Source organism: Homalodisca vitripennis, chromosome 2 (genome assembly GCF_021130785.1).
Source record: "Homalodisca vitripennis isolate AUS2020 chromosome 2, UT_GWSS_2.1, whole genome shotgun sequence".
NCBI classification, from domain to species: domain Eukaryota; kingdom Metazoa; phylum Arthropoda; class Insecta; order Hemiptera; family Cicadellidae; genus Homalodisca; species Homalodisca vitripennis.
This window is the reverse complement of record NC_060208.1, coordinates 137,269,269-137,285,636: the sequence shown is the minus strand read 5'-3', so window position 1 is coordinate 137,285,636 and position 16,368 is coordinate 137,269,269. Positions and strand designations below refer to the sequence as shown.

General features: G+C 32.7%; 2 protein-coding genes across 2 annotated transcripts; both read right to left on the bottom strand.

Annotated features, from left to right (window-relative positions):
* Window positions 1-1,234: 1,234 nt before the first annotated feature.
* Window positions 1,235-7,058, bottom strand: LOC124354775. Its single transcript, XM_046805472.1, has 4 exons — window positions 6,698-7,058; window positions 3,094-3,226; window positions 2,005-2,135; window positions 1,235-1,913 (listed from the first exon to the last, which is right to left on the bottom strand). The coding sequence occupies exons 1-4, from the start codon at window positions 6,851-6,853 to the stop codon at window positions 1,275-1,277; spliced, it is 1,059 nt and encodes a 352-aa protein (XP_046661428.1). The 5' UTR covers window positions 6,854-7,058; the 3' UTR covers window positions 1,235-1,274.
* Window positions 7,059-8,095: 1,037 nt separating this feature from the next.
* LOC124354774 lies at window positions 8,096-12,745 on the bottom strand. The gene is made up of 4 exons (XM_046805471.1): window positions 12,448-12,745; window positions 11,213-11,372; window positions 10,561-10,691; window positions 8,096-8,855 (listed from the first exon to the last, which is right to left on the bottom strand). The coding sequence occupies exons 1-4, from the start codon at window positions 12,580-12,582 to the stop codon at window positions 8,190-8,192; spliced, it is 1,092 nt and encodes a 363-aa protein (XP_046661427.1). The 5' UTR covers window positions 12,583-12,745; the 3' UTR covers window positions 8,096-8,189.
* Window positions 12,746-16,368: the final 3,623 nt, after the last annotated feature.

The window sequence follows — 16,368 nt, the reverse complement described above, 5'->3', positions numbered from 1 at the left end:
CAAATTTTAAACAGCCAAGATTGCCTTCAGGTTGTTTCAACTTTAATTTTTTATCATTAATTTTGTATTAGCAAGATACCTGACTACAAGTAGTTATTGTACAGTTCAGCTATATTTATCGAAAATATGCCATTTACATTTTCAAACGAGGAGTAGGCAGATATTGGTTTTTCCAATGGAAACAGTCGTACTGCTAAACGTGATATATATATATATATATATATATATATATATATATATATATATATATATATACGACTGTTTCCATATATATATATATATATATGTGTGTGTGTAGTTTCGTTTAGTAGTACGACTGCTTCCATTGGAAAAACCAATATCTGCCTACTCCTCGTTTGAAAATGTAAATGGCATATTTTCTATAAATATAGCTGAACTGTACAATAATACAAAATAGATGATGTAGTGTATAACATTTTCTATTTAAGATTTTATAGCAATCCATCAGCTCCTCACAGCCATCACCATGGGGAGATGGAGGTCCTTAAAAAGGAGAGGGAGTGTCTTCGATGGCTTTAAAAAGTTGGATTATAGATCCAAAATAGATGTGCAATATTTTTTAATGTAAGTCGAACCACTAAATAGTTACTATGCTATTCCTATACTTTTTGGCACGCTTTTAAATATTATACTACATTATTTTTTTTTAGCTTGTAATGTTTATTCTTCTTATTATGCAGTCATGAGCTACATTAAGTGTAATCATACAGTGGAAAACAGGACGATCGGTTACTATCTTACACAATTTTACAGTTGGACTGTGCATAGGACGTTGTTAGACAATACTGGATAGAAATGCTTTAATCCTCATTTACACTTTAAGAGAGGACAACCTATAGGGGAAAACGTTTTCTTTAAAGAGTTATTGAAGAGATAGGTATCAGAAGTACTTTTGTTCACAGCCTTCTTAGAACATTATACATAAACCTTGTTGATTGCTGTTTACACTGTTTAGTTTATGTTATAAATATGAAATACTGGGAAAATTTTATAATTGTATCATAGTATTACATTCAATTTAGATTGAACTAATTTAAACAGTTTTTTGTATTTTTAACATTTTATGAATAAATTTTAAATATCTTGTAAATGCATGAATTCAATTGATATTCAATCTCTAGAAATAGGTTAATAGTAGAGATGAAAAACTTTTGCTTGGATTTTAACTATATGTTTTGGGGAACAATAGATCACTCTTGTGATAAAAATTGTATAAGTTTTATAAAAATTATAATTAAATAATCACACTACTACTACATAGAAGATTTAAACTTAACTTCAGTATAGTCGAGTTCATCAACAAAATCATGAGTCTCATTTCGAAACAAAGGAGCAAACACTCTCCTGCTGATGACTCGATCACCATCTTGTGACAACGTATCAATAACCGACAGTCCCAATATCCTGCCAGGGCATGTCATCCTGGGTCCTGCAGGAAAATTCTGCTTCTTCTCCTCATCGTGATTGTGGACACCTTCCAGCACCTTTCTCTTCACTTTTAAGGACCTGTGGCCTTGATAATTTTCTAATAATGGTCTGGCAATGAAGTTAGGACTATCCTTCTTCAGAAGTCTTCCCCTAATGACGATTTCCTTATTAGGCATTAAGTCTCTAAGGACTCTGTCCAACATAGTGGGATTCTTTATGTAATTAGGCTTCCATTCTAGATCCCTCTCCTCACTCTCATCTGGAGCTGGTCCTGTAGGTTGTTTTGATTTTATTTCAGCATGAAAGAACAACGTGTCGAGTTTGGCACTTTCTTCAGCCCCTGCTTCCTCTTGGACCTCAAGAGAGAAACTGCGCATGTTAGCGTGTAGCCGTTGCTGACACTCGCTTTCTGTGATAGCTCTTCCCATCACCACTACCCTCCTGGCCATATCGTTTGTATTTGACTGAAACAAATTGTACAAAATTGTACATTTTTCACCTATTTTACTCTTTAGCAGATCTATAATGTAAACAGTTTATGAAACAATATCTTACCAGTATAATTTCTATGTCATCTCTCCGTACTTGGAGGACGTTGGATATGAACCTCCAGAGCTCCAAATTGAGAGAATCCTTCACCTCAGGGGAAGACTGAATGGAAACACATAGTTGTCCTTTGTTGTCACCTAAACCGAGTTTTGTTCAATAAAAGCATGAAACACTTTTTAATATGCATTTCCATATTTTTAAACCCAATAGCGTGATCAGCCTCTTCTAGACTGAAAACAGCAACCACTCTAGATATGCAAGATGACTTATTTTTAGTTTCCAAAAATGATTCTTTCTTTGATGAATTACTATTAAATCTTAAATTACTAAAAACTGTTAAAAAAACCAAAAAGATCAAAGCTGTTGATTTTGTTTCAAAACTGAGTAAACAGTTTTATTTACTTTCTTTGTTATTTTATGCTTTTTAATTACATTAGATTTCCAGTTTTAAACTTTCTATACATTAAAAAAAATCAATTAACAAAGTAGCATTGTTGAACAATGAACTTAAAACTTGTTTGTAATTAACCACAAATTAATTACCCAAAAAGTAGTTTAAGGTGCTCAAATCAAGATTTATCAAACGTAGGTATATATGTGTTTATCATTTATTGGGAAAAATTGTAAAATCAGCATTATTTTTTCTACATAAAACTATTAATGTTAATCATTTTCATGAAAATGGTCAAAATCCTTTGGAAGAAACATTTGGTTTACAATCAAATACGCTCTTTGCAGTGCTATTGCTATACAAGGTAGACTTTGTTATAAATGAATAACTAGTTAACTCAATGTTGTGAAAAACTAAGATTAAAGTTTTGATGTTGAATATAAACTCTTAAAGTACCCAGGTATTAATATTATTCAATTGATAAATGTGTAATTCTGATCTTAATAGTTTTATCAGGTCTCAGACTGGTTTTATAATATTTACAATGATTATTATATCCTTTAGAAATGTAGCTTATAAATGGTTAAAAGTTATTGTCTCTACAATTTTAATTGTCACATATTGAGAACATTGCTGGTGATTAGCATAACTTGCTATTTTTTACCTATAACAAATTTGCAATATTTTAAATTTCACTTCATTACCCATCAAGCGGTTCTCTCGCCCTCGAATAACCCAAAGGTCAAAGAATACATTCTTCTTCTCATCACGAAAGACAGATGGAAGGGGCAGGGGTTGTTCTTCGGATGCTTCTTCTGATTTTATTGGTTTGCCTACCTGTTGATTAAAAATATTGTTTTTAAAGTTGCACAGTCAAGTATTAACAATTTCCACTAAACTGGTGTAAACAATACAGTAATAATTTGTGATTTTTATTTATTATTGATAATTTTATACCTTTCCAAATTTGAATTACGCTTATGAGCTTGAGTGCTGTTGAACTTTCAATTGGTCTATTCAAATCTGACCATAACCATAGCATTTCACCATAGCATAGGGGTAAGGCTATAAAGATCTCTGACTGACAGGTCAAGCGTTCAATTTCCGTGGAGGAAAATTAAATTTTGTAAATAGGTTTGAATTTTTTTCCCTTTATAAACGTCTGGTACAACTTATTAAAATTCTACTTGTATAGTTAGAACTCACTTAAGAACTTAATAAAATAGCTAAGAGTTATTTGTGACTTTGTTCCCATTACCAATGATACACAATGGAAAATCATTAATTATACATTGAATTTTAATTACTTACATAATATGTATAATTTATTACGTCTTTCAAAATTGTGTCATTGAGAGTTTACTATGATGTCACCTGATGTTAGCAAATTGACAGTGTGAGAGTCTTATTCCCACAACACACCTTTTGTCACTAAAATAAGCTTTGGAGTTTGTAATTTCAAACATGGCTGTCATCAGGAATCCTTATCCAGATTCCAAGACAACCCTGAGATCAATAATTGTGATTGGGAGAAATTCCAATATTCGCACTACATTCCATAACTTTGTATCAAGACTTAGATCACATAGTTTCCACAACTTCCTCATTGGAGCCCTTACCTGACCTGATGAAGTTTTATGTCATTGTCAAACCTTAATTATTGTTGTGAGAGATCCAGGAATCAGTGTGACAGTGAAAACTGTTATAAAAGCATAGCTTCATTACCTTATTATGTCTTACTGTATACCTCTAAGAAGTATGTAATCTATGATTGTATGTTAAAATCTGTTCATGATTGGCCATGTTGCAATCATTAGGGCAGCAAAGTAATTATTGAGTACGTCAGTTCCAACAATTTCTAACTGGTTACAAGGTTTTAAAACTTTTAATTATATATTTATATGTTATAAAGTTTCTATATAATTCAATTTCTACTTTTTTAGAAAATAATAACACAGTGTTATAATTGTATTAACATAGCAATGCTTTAGGGGTCATAAAATTATCCATCAATGATGTACAAATTAACCTTCACAACTGATAAGTGTGTGTATCTTCCAATATGAAAACCATATATGGTATGTACCTTTCTTCTGTTTGAGCCAACAAAATTTTGTTTCAACAAACATTTTTAAAAATTTTGAGGGTGATGACAAAATTCTGGCAAAGAACTGTAGCATCATAAATAATATTTCCTAATATAAATAAAAAACATGTATGCAACTTTGTTTATATTGTTATCCAACTTTCTTTCCATTTTCATCTAAATGGAAAAATCTGTGCTTCTTACCTTTGCCTGTTTGTAATAATGCATTATCAAAATAAAGTACTACATTGGTTTTCATCTATTTAAAAACTAAATTACAATTAATTTTAAAGCACTTTTTATTGGTTATCAAAGGAGACAAATACATAATAATATCTATGTATTTAAGGCAAACTAAATTGAGGATAACTGGAGAGTAGCCTTATTACTAGCTAAGGTGGACTGATGAAGTGTCTTCAATTAATAGCTCAGTAATTTTGATCATGACCTTATTGGAAAACCTCTGCAATGCAGTTTCTATAGAGTCAAATTCTATCCCTTCAATACACTTCTGGTGAATAGAATACTTTTACAAGATGGGTACGGACAAGATGATGAAGAAAACTAGACTTCAACAGATCATAATTTTAAATTTTAATAGTGTATTTATTAGGCTATTCTATTCATTGTTAGTTGTTCGAGTGTATTTATTAAGTTTTGGATTTAAACTTGTTATGATATTGTACTGTACCTGTTTGTTGTTTGTTGACCGTTTTTGTTTAATGTTGTTAGATGTATGAGTATAAATATTTTTAAGATGTAATAATTGACCATGATTGTAAAGTTTTGACCATTTCTATTGCACCATTGTTGCCTAATGACAATAAAGATCTGAATCTCCCAACATTACGAATGTTGAGTTTACCTCCATTTCTCCATCCGTTTAGTGCAGTATCTTAAATCTGACACTGTGACAGACGACCTCTGGAATCTGGAGTCAACGTCCGTCTGGTGTGGTACGTCCATGAGAACAACTCTTTATCTAAATTAATTACTGGACTGGATGACTGCTGGATAAACCGGATAGAACTCTTTTGTGGTCTAGATGTCTCTGATGTGGATACAAAGCAGAGTTTCGAATGTCTTATTTCCCAACTTTTTTGGATCTCTTCAGATGGACGTAGATTCCAGGTGTTGTCTGTCACAATGTATGACTTCAGACGCTGCTCTAGGTAGTAGGTGAAATGGAGCTAAAGTAAAAATTTGCATTAAATCAACCCTCTCGCCATAGCTACTTTGTGTATAATAGAATAAAAAACATTACTCAAAATGTAACCTACAAGTATGTGGTAGTTTGATGGTAAGCTACAGGCCACACTAACAATCCCATCTTCTGTTAGTAGCATTTTAAGGGTAGCTGAGGTGAAGAGATGATGCCGAGGAACCTATGAAATAATGTGGATGTATGTTTAAAATAATGTTGCATCTGGTTGGTACCTGAAAGTTGTGTCTCCTTATAAAACCTATAGACTATAACTACTACATACACAACCATAGCTGGCTGCCACATTACTGCCAGTTACTTGCTGTAACTCAACAGGAAGCATTGGATAAAGAAACTAATTCTTTTAATTGTTTAAGGCATTTAAATAATTCTATTACATTTCATTTCTATTAAAAAAGTAAAAGACAGTACTAAAATAGAGGATCGTGACATGTATATTGACTAATTTTAGGTTTGTATAAAGGCTACATATGAAATAAAATTAACAGAATTAAATAATTAACAAAACTTGCAATGCATGTCAGGGATACATTTGATGATTGGGGCACCTTACCCACTAGTGTTGTGACTGTACGTGTAAGAGCGCTTGGGCCAATAAGAATCCATTATAGATCCATCCGGGAGAGACGATAGCCGAGTGGTCTAGAGCGTTGGACTATGGTTCTGTGTTAGCAATAGCACTAATCAAATCCTGACTGAAGCGTTGCTCTTTTTATTTTATTAGTATTGTCAATCTTTTACTAAAACAACTCTTTCTCTTATCCTGTTTGTTAAGACCCTTGCACAAGCCACTAACTCATGAGGAGGGGTATACTAAGGCTAAAAAGAGGATCTCTTTTTTAAAACACATAAACAGCAAACAATACTTCAGGGGCTTTTAGTTCTCTGGACTGTATATAGTGGATTCTAGCATTTTATATTAATATTTGATTTCACGAGTACATTCTTTATCTTACTACTATGAACTTACTTTATTGTACAAAACGTAAAAACTTACCCTTGGAATGACCTTTCTAAGTATTTTTTCTGCCTGAGGACCCACAAGTTGAGTCAGTTCAGACATGTTTATTGGTCTAAAGTTGTGTATTGATATGCACATAACATATGTTTTGAAAAATAAACAAAAAGTGAACCAGTGAAAATATATATTCATGCTAAGGCTGGCTTTACTTCACATAATATCCAACCACTAACCATGATTTCTGAAAACGTCAACCAATTTTCTCTCAAGTTTTAAAGTACAAGTATAGTCATTTTACACCATCAAAAACTATTGTTTGTTTGTCTCTTGATAAAACCATTTAGTTTGTATCAGATGAACTCTATCATTTCAGTTCAGAAGTTGAATTGCTTATCAAAGAATTAATCTAGTTATTTAGCTGTGATTACTCTTATCAATAAGCTATATTTTGTAGTTCCTACTTTGTATGATTGTGATGCAGTAAATGATTTTAAACTTTTTTCATATCCATTTTGGGATTCCCTGTGTTGCAAAAAATAGTTTTCATAAAAATGTCTGTCCATAAATTTTAATAGATTGTTTGACTATTGCCAGAAGGCAGAAGTGAACAGATTTTTATGACATTTGACATAAAACTTATAAATATAACCAGACGAAGACACTGTTTTTTTTATTTTTTTAATCCAAAACTTTTCTTGAAAATTACTTTGGAATTATAATTAATTTTTTTATATACATTCCAGAAATGCTACATAAATGGGTTTAAATGTATCTTCTTAAAAATGTTATGCCATTGAATTTCAATTTTGAATTAAAATTTACTTAGAGCTGAGAGCTTGTTTACTGGATGACAAACTCCTGGGCAGCTTTAACATGAGAAACCTACAATATGTATCCACAGCTCAGTACTAGAACACTAAAGTACCATTTCAATTGAATGTGACATGCTATCCTTTCACTATCCAAAAGGCTTAACTGGCAATTTACATGAACACTGATTCTGCAATTTTCACCTTCAAACCATCCTCAAGATCTTCATTATAGCACCTATATCTTCATTAAGCACTCTTACAAAGAAATGACAAATTCAATTTCTACTGAGATTAACTAAAAAATTAATAAGTGTTGCTTGTGAAATAACTGACACGAACAACATAAATTATTTGTAGGTGTAAAATTCTGTGTTTAGATTAGAAGATTAATAATAATTATCAATTAGTATACAAAAGTAGTATATGTTACTATACTGTTCTGAATATTTTAAGTACCATTTTTATAAGTACTTGTAACGTCCCATACTTCTAAAAAATTTAACAAAACTTCAAATTCAAAGATTAAGCAATAGTTGAGACACGTTGAGGATTTTGTTGGTCGGGTTAGACAAATCTAACATAAAAAAGAGGATTAAGTTGGGGAAAATAAAACACAAGTAGATACAAAAATGTAAAATCTAAATGTAATCATCATGTAGTATAAAATTGAAGTGGATTGAAGTGTTTGTATAAATGAATGGATTCAGTCTAACTTTTTAAACAACTTCAGTATACTCGAATTCCTCAACAAAATCCACTGTTTCATTCCTAAACAGGGGGCTGACAATTCTCCTACTTACAACCTGCTGTTTGTCAGGACTCAAATAGTCCAGCATCATTGCTGCTGGCACAGGTTGGGACATCTCAAACCTCAGTCTGGAGCTAGGTTTCTGAACTGCACTTCCGTCAGCTATACCTTGCAGGATCTTCCTGGTCAATCTCACTTTCTTAGGGCCTCGATAATCATCCAGGATAGGACGCAGAGGTAGAGCAGGTACTAGCCTTCCTCTGAATATGATTTCTTTGTTGGGCCGTAAATCTCTCAAAATCTTTGCCATCCAGCTAGGGTCTTTCCCATAATAGGGCTTCATCTCTACCAGCTTCTTCCTTGGTATTGGGTCTGCTCTTTTCCCTGTCTTCTCATCCTTTGGCAGCTCAGCTTCATAGTACTTAACAGGTCCTGTGTTTTGGTTGGTATCGTTCTGGGCATAAATCTCCATGGGTTCATAAGGCGTGAGCAGTGGTGGAGGCTCGGTCTCTCCAGGGACTTGGCTGGCTGAAGGGAGGTAAGGCTTCAGGACATCTTTGATCTTAGAGAGGCACTCGTCCTGTGTCATCTTACCTTTCTTCAGAAAGACTCTTCGGCCGGCATCTTCAGGGAACTAAAGACATTGCCAATACATAAACAGTTATTTTAATAAAGTATGATATGGTTTTTCAGGTAAATAATCATAATAAAGAAACATATATATATATATATATATATATATATATATATATATATATATATATAAAATATATAATATTTTATTATATAGGTTAATAATATATTAACCTGTTTAGTGAATTAAACACTGTGTTTTCGATATATATATATATATATATATATATATATATATATATATATATATATATATATATATATATATTGAAAACACAGTTTAGTTAAAAGTTTAATTCACTAAACAGGTTAATATATTCTTTATGACATTATTATGTACTATTATTCTTGTTGGATTTTTTTATTTGTATAATCTATATCTAGTTTATAGTTTAAAATTAAGAAAAAATATAATTACATGCAATTTGTTTATTGTAAACTAATAATGTCTGCAATTAATTTGTTATATTACTATGTATATGTCTGCCTGAAAGCTCCAAATCTAGTAACCAAAGTAATTTTTGCTATCTTTGAACAATGATATAAATCTATTTAAAAATATGTATGGTTTATATTTTTTATTTTGCAACTGGTTGTCACTGATAAGGTATGTGTAACTTGATAACACCAAAATATTAATAATCTAATTTTTTGTAATTAAATGGCTTTCTATGAAAGCATGATTAAATATTTACAAGTTACAAATGCAGGTGGTACTGGTAAATATAATTAGCGTATTTAAATCTAAACACACTATTGATAAATATTACTAAAATTCTATAGCTGATGTTCAAAAATTGAAGATTTCACATACTAGTTCAGTAATTGATTAAAACACTATTCAAATATTACAGATGCAAAAATAATTCATTTTTAAAGGAACTAAAGTTGTTATTTATTGATAGCTTTTTATAGGTTCATACATCTAAAATATACCAATATAAATTTAATCAAACTGTGTTTGTAATCAATTGGCCTTCTTGAATCCATCCTGCAATCTATATTCCAGGAGCAAAGAGCCATTCTGCATTGAGAACTTACGCACTCTTATGAAATTCACAAGAAAATTTCTCCTAAGGAAGAAATCAATCCTCAGCTAGACTAGTTTTGTTATGATTTAACATTAGAGGATAACTAAAGATCAAGAATATCAAATGATACATGTTTCATAGTTCATAATTTTAAGCTTCATATACTTAATCCATCAGACACACAAATAAAAGTTAAATCCAAGAAGTTACAGATCCACCATTTGGCCCAAATTACAACTTTTACTCACTTCATCTTTTGGCTGAAACTGATATAGACATTATGTCTAACTGTTGGCTTTAATTGTGCAAAGACAACAACATTTACCACTTAAAATGTGACCATTTGGTAATCCTTTCAATACCTCAACTAGAACAGCTTACTATGGATATCTCACGTATATCAATTTAACAAAAAAGCTATGTTGTGTGCTTATACAATACAAATTAGCTCTCGGTTTTATAACCTATGCAATAAAATCATTTGCAATGGAATATTTTCATAAAGTCACCTATACAAGTGCGATATTTTATTGGATATAATGTAGTCAAACATTGAAAAGTATTTTTTCCAAATATCTGCAGCCCTTTTATTTATTCAAATTGTCCATATTCAATCATGAACATCCAACACAAAACATGTTTTCTCAACCGAATAAATAATAAATTGTGTCTTACCATCAAAATTTCAACGTCAGCCTGTGTTAGACCCAAAATGGAAGTTATGAAGTTCCATAGTCCCTTTTCCAAAGTATCTTTTATTTCTTCTGGGGTTGTAATAGAAACAACCAGTACCCCGTTTTTGGCATCTGTGATTACATAGAGAAACTCAACTGTTAAAGAATATTAAGTGAGAAAATCTTAATTTTAAAGAATAACACTACGGTACTGCAGACATTTGTCATTATTACTAATAAATTATATATTTGTAGACATATACTAGTGACAAACATCCATTTTACTGCTACCCTTCCAAGTAATAAATTTTCAATAATTAAATAAACAAGAAACTTAAACTAGCCAGTATATCAATAACATTTTTAAACCCATAACAACCTAGTCATCCAATGGCAACTTAGTGCATACAGTTTTTACTCCCAAGTATGGTCATTACGTGGGCTGATAAGGGTTAATTTGGGTTAAAATAGCAGCGGTACTGCTCAAATATTTGTTTATTTTACAACATATTTGTAAATATTTATGTTAATATGAAATAAACAAAATTAATTCATTAGAATTGATTCTGTTATTAAAAGCAATATAATTCAATAATTTTTAAGAAGGTTGAAGAAGTTTGGACTTTGAGATAGAACTTGTTTAGTATTCTTACACATGATGCTGTTTTTTTCTCCCCGTATTGGGTAGACATCAAAATAAACATTGTTATCATCATCAAGATGCACCAGAGAGACGGCATCAGGATCAAAAAGAGCATCAGGATCATTAGGTGTGAACAGCTCTGGCCCCTTTGGCGTTTCCTCTGATCCAAGCTGAAAGTAGAGATATAAAAACCGATTAAAAATTTCAATTCTAAATTACAACTGTGCCAGATTCAACAAGATGTACAATTTATAATGATTGAAGTTATTTATGATGTTTTTTATGTAAAGAAAACATTATCACATATTTTATTATATTTAGTTTTGGTATTAGAAAGTCATTAATTTAATCACAGAGGATCAGTGGCGTAGCTACCTTGGGTGGCACCCTGTGCGGAAGTTGGTGGTATCACCGTATCAAAAGTAAAAAGCAATAAATTTTATACGATAAAGGTCAGGATATAATATATTTTTCCTTTTTATTATCTATCACTATAGAATAATAAACATTTAACCAACCAACCAAACACAACACACTTCACACAAAAAATGAGAAATGTTGCAACTGACATGTCAAAGATCACAAAAATGGGACGGGGAATCCCTCACGACAGCATCAGGCTCTTTTGCAGGAAACCTCGAATTATACATAGAGGCTAGTGCTAGTGGAGGAATCCCCGAAAAAGAAATTTTTGTGCTAGCGATTTCTTTTGTACATTGTTCTTCAAGTTGAGAAACCAGGTGGGTGTCACCCCAAAAAAGGTGACACCCCCCCTTTGCTACGCCACTGCAGAGGATAGCTATGATCTGGTACAGTACTATATGGGTGAGGATTACTTGCTATCTGGACGCTTCTTTTCCTTACGTGTTTAACGTCAGCATATTCTAAATAATTACAGCTGAACATTATAATATAATAGCTGTTTGTGATTTTTTCTACTCTCATGAACGATTATACTCATGAATAAATTTTATATTACTACAAATATGTCACCATTAAAATCTTGAATTGAATATTTCATAAGAAAATACCTACCCAATGGACAATAATTTGTTATACAACAAATAATAGGTAGTTTAATATCTTTAAAATGTTTGCTCTCCCAATTAAAAGCGAGTTTACTTTCTGTTGCAGCTTTCATTATGCACAATAATCAATTATTGTTAAATTTATGCAAAAATGATTTTAACATAAATAAATATTCTCAGCATAATAAATATTTGTAGACAAATCTATTCTACTTACAACACTGGCACAGTAAAACAGCATTGAATAAAAAGAAACTAAGGACTTGTTAAAGCACATGGTCCTTAAAAATGTAAAGTTTGTTCTTAGACAACACAAAGAGTATCTTTTGTCTTCTTCACGTAGATAATACATTTTCCTCCCTTCACTAAAAAGATATTACCGCCACAATATTAGAGACTCAAAAGACACTGTGAAGTTGTAAACTACTAAGAGTAAATATCAGAACTTTAATCTTTATGGCCATCACCAATGTCCACTTGATAAGACAATTAAAATATGAATATTGTAACTAGGTGAGTCAATCTAAACTGAAAAATTGATTGTTGTTCCTTATCTAGGCAAAAGTCAATCAATTGTTCATTTGATTGTATTGCTCCTACAAATTGAACACATCGACAATATCAAGACAGAGATTAATATACATTTTATATCTTTGGAACTGTACTATTCTCACAAAAAGAAATAACTTTATCGTGGCTTTAATATACATTACTATCGTGTCTATTCAAATCCCGGGACCTCCCCAGGATGTGAATTCTTGAACTATCTGTTAGAGAGCCAAGACTATATCCATTGGTCTATGAGGAGGACTTAGTTATTGTCTTTACAAAGGAGAATGATCAAGGATTACACTAGTTGCCGATGGATTTATGTGAAATGGAGCCTATAAGCCAAGGGCAACTAGTGATACACTAAGTAACTGGAGCCATAAGTGTTGCCAATCGTGGGGTAATTACAACATTTGGGGTAAAATCAGGGCGACTTGGGGTAATCTTGGGGTAACAATATTTTAGGGTTATTTAAGGTAATACAATAATCTAAGCTGGCAACTCTGTAATTAACTCGCAAATTGTTTTAGGGATAACTCAACTAAATACCCACATGCTTTTTCTCATAGAGATAACTCCTAAATTTCTCTTTGTAGTAGATAGTAAATTAACAGAAAAGAGAAAGGACATTCTGTTGCCTTCTGAATTGGAACTGAACCACTGTGAAGAAACCTACCTATAATTTAAGAAGTAATGATAGTTCTGGGCAGGCCAGATTGTTGACACTTTGTGTTATATAAAAGCAAAAAAAGCAGGCATCCGATATGTCGGATTTTGGCAGCAAAGAGGGTGAATTTGACATGATAAAATGGTTTTCAATCTAAATTGCATACCATTCAGTCAGAGATAACTCATTTGTGGGAAAGTATCAGATGTAGTGAATGTTTTATTTCTGGAATCTAAAATTTTCGAATCTAGCATACTTTTCTATATCGAACTTAGTATAATAGGTTTTAAAGTACTGAACACTTACAGCAACCGTTACCACTGTTTCCTTTAGAATTTGTTTTGGGAACTCAGGTTATTTGTGAACAGTACCTCAATATTAATGGGTAGGTACTAAAACTATAAGAAGATTACGTAATGTGGGAACTATTCAGTCTGGATTTTGAGAGCTATGTGCCCAGTTTTCGCTACCACCACTAGTGTGCTAGCGCACATTGTGGCTACAGTAAGGCTCGATGCACACTTGCGTATTTGCAAGTAGCGTGCACGCCGCGGGCAAGCTGCGTATGACCGCCGGCGGTTTAGCAGTAGTGAGTTGTTAGTTAGGTAGTGCACACTCGAGCGGAGCCGCAGCGTGCACGCGACTAACAAGCGACTTGCAAGCAGCGTGAGCTCGGAAGGACGCCACTACTGCTACACCGCGGCGTGCACGCGGCTTGCACAACAAGTCTGGCGGCTTGGCAGTCTTTGCTAGGCAATCAGCGAGTACACATTGACCGCGCGATGGATATCAACGTCGATACTGAACTGTTTATTGCTGCTGTCAAAAACCAGCCTGTCATATGGGATACGACATCAGAACATTACCATGACAGGATTAAAAAGAGAGGAAGGAGCCTGGTTCATCGTTTGTGAGGAGTTCTTCGAGGGATTTAATGAGAAGTGATTTAATGATAGTCTGCATCTAGTATCTTTACTTTTGCTTCAAGTTCATCAAATGATATTTTGGGCCTTTCATTTTTTTTTTCGGCTATTGTTTTTTTTTTTCCATCATCTAAGTCAATTTAATTAATTTTCACATGTCAGTACAGATCAGGTGCAACATGCAAGTTGCTATAACTAGTTAACGATGCAATCTTATAAATAATAACAATAACAATGACTTAATAAACAACAATAGACAATTTAAACGATAACAATATAAACTCTAAAAGGCCTCTGTTAACAATGCTATAAACTACGGTTAAAACAATTAAAATACTAAAATCTACGTCACATGCAAGTGTCAATAAAAAACATGCGATTTAAAAGTTAAACAAAAGTTTAAAAAAAAAAACACTACACTCATCCTAAAATACGGTAATTGAAAAATTACTTCTCATCTCGACGAAGATCTTGGAAAAGCGTAACAAACGCCCCTTTTAACAAACGAGCACTAACTAAGCACCCACATACTTCGCTTTTTGTCATTGTATAAATAATCATACACAGCAAACGCAAATGCAACACGTTGTCTGTGACCATCCATGCTGCTTGGGAGGTGCAAAGAGACTGAAGACGCCGAAAAACCGCTGTAGTGTGTATTGACGGAAAAAACAAGCCAAGCGCACGCAGCTTGCCCGCGGCGTGCACGCTACTTGCAAATACGCAAGTGTGCATCGAGCCTAAGAGTTAGAAGAAACCTACCACTTGCAATGACAGTGAAGCGACGGGTTATGACTGAGGTGCTGTGGAACCGCACTCACTGTTAAGTTTAACTCCCTGCCTGCACTCACCTGTACACTAATTTATACCAAATTATCTAACGTGATCTGAACATGGGAAAGTGCCGATCAAAAATGCCCCTGGCCATAAGTGAAACATCCTTCGGAATTGGTCCTAAATTAAAGCTCAGTTGATGTAAGCCTTACTGTATAACAATGCAGATACATATCTATGTTTATCTTCAAGGATACACCTTTTTGGTTGCATCACTCTAACTAGCTTATAGAAAATTGGGAGACGATCTCTTTTAAATCTTGACAATACTGTAAATAATTATTCTGCAGATTCCTCTTGCTAGTTATATTGTAAGTCCATAAAAGATTTTGATTGCAGATCCATAAAGGCTGGCAAAACAATTGATTATAAATATCGATAATAGTCTACAATATGAAGTGAAAATGTCGATATTATTAAATTAAACCTAATACCGTCATTTAATGTTTAATTATAATTTGTTTACAAAATAAACAATAGTGATGATGGCGGAAAATTAAAATGGATTTATCCACATAATGAAAGGGATGCCAAAACAATTATGCCACTAGTCATGAAACACGTCTAACCTAGAACGGCCAGCATCATTAGTGATTTATGGAAATCATATTTCAATCTCAACACCGACGAAACTGCCCATAGATTCCATCCAGGGAAAGAACAACCTTGTATATGTCGACCTTGTTTCTAACTGAATCCCAACCTAGTTTATAAACTAAAAATCTGCATTTATTCTATAATGTGAAGATAAATATTACAAATACAAAACAAATTCTGTAGATAGTACTTAAATAGAATTCCAATACACGTTTTACATTACTTAACAAAGTTTACTTGTGTTTTCATAATCGCCATTCGTAGTGACTACTTTCAGTACTATACTGAATTTACTGGCCAGCTTTTGGGAAAAAAACCTACGGCTGATCCTGTATCTCAAAAATGTACCTGCCAAGTTTAATAAAAATTTGCATACACGGTATAGTATATTATATTACAACCCTCATTCATAGTCCGCGCCTATTTTCGTAGATGTGTCAACTTTTCAGACCAAGATCTGAAACTGTAAGTTATGAATGTCCACGTACCCTTTAAGTGTACGAACCAATTTTGATCAAATCAATTCATTATTTCCTAGAATTAAATCGTTTCGTTAGCTATTATCACA